The sequence below is a fragment of the Montipora capricornis genome, chromosome 6 (genome assembly GCF_036669925.1).
Source record: "Montipora capricornis isolate CH-2021 chromosome 6, ASM3666992v2, whole genome shotgun sequence".
Taxonomy (NCBI): domain Eukaryota; kingdom Metazoa; phylum Cnidaria; class Anthozoa; order Scleractinia; family Acroporidae; genus Montipora; species Montipora capricornis.
Genome location: NC_090888.1, coordinates 1307949 through 1312948, shown reverse-complemented (window position 1 = coordinate 1312948; position 5000 = coordinate 1307949). Strand labels below are relative to the sequence as shown.

The 5000-nt window shown below is 40.7% G+C and overlaps 1 protein-coding gene across 2 annotated transcripts in view; it reads left to right on the top strand.

Moving 5' to 3' along the window:
• LOC138051166 (cilia- and flagella-associated protein 74-like) overlaps window positions 1-5000 on the top strand; it is a 35328-nt gene that overhangs the window by 27871 nt on the left and 2457 nt on the right. For both annotated transcript variants that reach the window (XM_068897325.1, XM_068897324.1), the window contains exons 41-47: window positions 956-1111; window positions 1439-1580; window positions 1685-1750; window positions 2414-2502; window positions 4134-4260; window positions 4383-4510; window positions 4891-4959. In XM_068897325.1, coding sequence (XP_068753426.1) covers window positions 956-1111; window positions 1439-1580; window positions 1685-1750; window positions 2414-2502; window positions 4134-4260; window positions 4383-4510; window positions 4891-4959 — 777 coding nt within the window. The remainder of the gene's footprint in view (window positions 1-955; window positions 1112-1438; window positions 1581-1684; window positions 1751-2413; window positions 2503-4133; window positions 4261-4382; window positions 4511-4890; window positions 4960-5000) is intronic.

Sequence of the window (5000 nt, the reverse complement as noted above, 5' to 3'; positions counted from 1 at the left end):
AATCGCGTATTTTTCTTTTTACTATCCAAACTCAAAGTTTAAATATAAACAAAATTCCTTCACTGTATTGGAAGGCAATTACTCTAGACTCTTTAGTTTTGCAAATTGAACTAAAGCCCAAGATTTGCACGACACACACTTTCTCTGTTAGATCATAACTGGGTCAAAACATTTCCTTCGGTTTTTGGGAAAAATTTCCCCAATTCCTGGACATTTTGCTTTAAATTATGAGGGGAAAAAGATGAATTTACTAATGAGTTAGGACAAAAAAGAATATTACAATGTAAAGCGCGAAGCAATGAGTGAAAAACAGGTTTTTCACCAAGATGAAATTCATTTTGGACGTCTCTACTCACGTCAAATTACATTTTCCTGAATTACATAATCTTGGAACATGACATTACTGTTAGGTCTTTTAGTGTAAAATTGTCCTTTTTGCGTTCTAACATCGCTTGTGGAAGACCGTGTTCTTCGCTACATAATTCACTCAGATAGCCATCCATCGACGACATCTCTAAAGGTTTCACTTACTTATAAAGAATAATTCTTCTATTTAATGGGTATATAAATGCACTTAACTAGGAAGATAACACAATTAATTTTCTCAATCTTTGCTAGCCTATGCTGCACGTGGCTTTAAACTCAAGCAAAACAACGGTAGCTCACAACAGATAGTAAATGCAACCTCGTTTGCATGCTGAGCAATATAGGGCTCTAAAAAAGTTGTTTTTTGTCAACTTCCCCCAATCGGATTTTCGGGGACTTTTGATATGTTATAGAGGACATGTCCCTGGACCAAAGACCGTTAAAAATCCTTCTTTTGCAATTAGTGGCAGGTTGACCGACTTTTGGCGATAAATTGCCTGGACTATTATTTGGCGCGTTTCAGGTCTTTTGTCTCAAAATTTCGATTTTGTCATTGACGGTCGACGTGTCTACAATGTTCTCTTAACAGTTTCACGAAGTGCTAGAGGTGCGGTGCCCCCGGAATACCGTTTCCATCAGACTAAAAGGCCGGGGGGTGCAACCTGTAATCTCTCTGTCTGTAGACGGTGGTCTTTTGGATCTAGGAGACGCATTGGTTGGGGAGACGATTTCATCCAGTTTTACGGTGCGTAGAACGGTATAATTTCGTAAAACGTTGGCTTGGTACCTTATTGTTTGGTGCCAGCCCTTCTTTCTTTCGCGATTTCTTTTGCGATTTGATTAAGAGACTTTCGTGCACAAAGTTTTTGGTGCTACTGAATTGGTCATTTCACAGTTAAACTTTGACGTTTGCGTTAAACTTTATTTTTTATTCATTTGTTTAGTTGAAGTTATTGTAACTACAATGTTTTACCATTTTACTCGCGTTATAGAAAAAGAGATGGTCTACAAATGTGGCCCCTTGTAGAAACTGTTGCTCTTAAGTTACGTCACGTGTTTCTTTCTTACACAGATTTCCAACAATTCGGAGCTGTCAATCAACTATTCTCTCAAACTTGACAGCCAGTCTCCTTTACGTCATAGCCGTGCGCAGGTGTTACCCAGTTTCCTTCCGCCGTTCAGTGAGATGGCTGAGACTCAACTTCACGTGCTAGGTAGGCCGAAAGGGACTGGGACAAACTTTGGAATCTTTTTTTCCCTATGGGATATTTCCAGGTCTTTTATGTGCTTTACATCTTCTCATTTGCCCTTGTTGCAGGTCCTTCTAATTACAATGGTATGGCCGTATTTGACTGTGTTCCTGCACAAGGGACTATTGGCCCAGGTAACCGCGCTCTCTTGGAAAGTTTGCCATTTTTGCTGTGTTCAACGATTATTTTTCAATTGGGATGAACATAATCCTAACAAAGATAAAATGTATTGGTCGGAATGAGACTTCGGTTGGCGAAAGTCCACGTTAATCATATAGAGTGTTTTCACTCACGTGATCAGTAACCTTGTTTTTCCACCGAAACAAAAGATAACATTTGCGTGATAAAAGAGCTCAATTCCCGGAGGATTAGTTGAGAACTCCAACATGACCGCCGTTCCTTTGTTTAGGGACACCAAGATGGCCGCCGTAACGTCACGTGAAAACACTCTATAAGTCCTTGACACTTTAAACTTTATCCTTGACTTTTTCGAATTTCACTATGATGGTACGTTTCGCAAGGTGTCTCCTCAAGTCTCAGAAATTCATGCATGTATTCCTTTTTTGTTGGGTTCTAGTTATGCTCATGGTTAAGGGTCAGTTTGTGACGCCTACACCAAATAATGGGAATCTCATCATGTTGGTGAATTTGACAATCCTCTTGAATTTGAATGTCTTTATGATTGGTTTATTTGATTTTCTGTCTGTGTCTGGTGAATGGTTAACGTAACAAATTTGTTGTTTGGTTGAACAACACTCAAATGGTATCGTGTTCAAAGTGTTCGGTGTCATTTGCAGGCGAGGCCAAAGAGGTGACCGTATCCTTTTCTACTGATCACATCAGCGAGCTTTATGCCGATGAAGTTTCCGTTGAGATTAACAGCGCGGTGAGCATGATAATTAATTTCAATGCATGCTCCTAACAGTAGTGGAAGCTAGTGTAGGGGAGGATCCCCATCACTTGAATTTTTTTTAATTAATATAAATTTTTCTCCCTTGCATGGATTAAGATGTGAATTTTATGGGTTTTTCTATATTAAAAAAATTGTGTAAATTGAAGAAGCCCATTTGTTCGCTATCTCGCTTCGTTCAATGTTCACAGTGCACCTGTGCCTTTATTTCGACTATTTACAACTTTTTAATAGTGAAAAGATCATAAAAGTTTTTGCTCATAGAAAACAGAGCCAAGCTCACTAAGCTCAAAATATTGAACCAAAATTAACACGAACAAAGGAAAAAAAGTTCTATTACAACGGGGAAAAAGGAATGAAATCATGGGTTATAAAGGAGTGAAGTTTTTTCTAGAACACAGGAGTTAAAGGGAGAAGTGATGGGGGCCCCTATATTTAACATCTTCAGCTCCCACGGCCTGCTCCCGTCTGACCTTGTAGCTCAGTCGGTAGAGCGGCGGAGATCTAACCCGAAGGTCGTGGGTTCAATTCCCACCCTGGTCAGAGTTTTTCTCTGTCCTTGTGTGGGCCCATTTCCATCAGTAGGGCTAACGCTCACATGGTTCATATGGGATAGAAATCTAGCACTTCACGTCACACTACACTCCATTCAGTTAACTCTGTTTAAAATCTATAAGTGCTACACGGCCAACGTTTGTATAAACGTAACCTTTCCTTGTATTTATTCTTGAGCCTACGATCCAATCAAACCTAGTACCTGGTCAGTGGTCAACTTCACAAAAAACGTGAACCCGCGATATGGTTACGTGGTACTGGTCAGCGGGTACCTTGTTTTGACAGTGTCAATTGACCATAACACGGATGTCCAATATCAAAGATGTACGCTGTACAATGGTACAGGCCTAAAGAAATGTAGAATTGATTCTCTCTTGACACTGGTCACGCTGGCATACATTCAGGGGTGGACGGTCGCACGGTCCTATGGTCGTACCAAATAATAATTTTCTTGCACAGATGGGTAACCATATTGTCTCACCAATGATGCTCCGCTCGCGCGCCAAGCTCCGCTACTAATTTCTCATACAAGACTTGTGATTAGCTGGAAAGGCCTAGTTTCGCGGGAAAATCGATCTAAAATAAGTCGGTCTTTAAAAACACCGTTCGACAAATACATATATGAACTTTGCCAGCTGGGAGGTCCGTATAGCAAAAATGGGAAACCAAGGTCTTGAAAATGCTGCCCGAGGCCGCGGACCGAGGGCAGCTTTTTCAAGACCTCGGTCACAGGTTTTCGCTATACGGGCCGACCCTTGGCTGGTAAATGACTTTTTTTTCCTCTCTCCCTTTTTGAAATCACTTTTCCAAACCTCTTGTCTAATAAAAAGTAACTTTTGTATGTAAACGGATTCGGTGTCAAAAAATGGAAACTTAAGGTCATCGCACAAGCTCACGCAACTAAGGCTAGGATTCCGCCCGTCGTGAGCGGGCCGGATGAGAAAATTCCGCCCGCTCCCGGAACCAATCAGATTGCAGAGTCTTTGTTATGGGGCTCCTGAAAACACTGATGATTTTGTTGGTTTATGAATCACTGTTCACTTCCATTGCAGGATGAGCCTTACAAGGTGAAACTACGCGGTCGCGCATGGCAAAATATTGTGTTCACAAGGGGATGGGACGAACTTATGCCTAGGACTGAGTCACTAAGAGCGGAAGTGGAGGAGGAAGAGGAGGAAGGTCTGGCAACTGACCAAACTTGCTAATTATTTTGTTTACGCTCCTAACCCGCAATTTCTTGCGAAGACTTTGGTCTCATTACCGCACCCTCATTAACTCAAGTTACGTTCATTGTTTTTCAGATCACGGAAAAGCACTGCAGAAAACTGTTTTGTTAACAATGAAAAGCGTTTCAACGCCTGGTGGGTTTCAACCTGCAGAGAGAGCTGTTGAAATCGGCTGTATTAAATCCAGTATACAGATTAAAAAGGTATTGCATTGGAGGTTTATCCATCCCACCGAATCGTGCTAGGCTATTTTGTTTAAAATCTTGCATGGAAATATGGATGTGGAAATCAGAACTTGGATTCGCGTATGCAGGGGTTTCGGAAAGTGTAAATAGGATATTTAAAACTGGCAATCGTCGCATCTACAATTCTTCTGTCCATTGCCTGAAATTCACGTTACGAATCTAAAATTCCGCATGCCGCGATTTGGATGAACTTCGTGCTTACTGTTACAGCAGTTTTACATCCATGGCACTGCTGTTTATTTTTAATTCATATTTATATGTTTTTGGCGTATTTCGTTTCCCGCTAATTTCTCTTTTTGTGTTGATTTGATTTCGAAGAAACTTTGCTTGCTTTTCAGTCCTGTGATTTCTATTTTGAGAATCCAAAAGAAGCAAATGAACACGGCTTCAACTTTGATCCGCTGAAGGTATATTATCTTGAATTTCGTCACTCTTAAATAAGGTACAT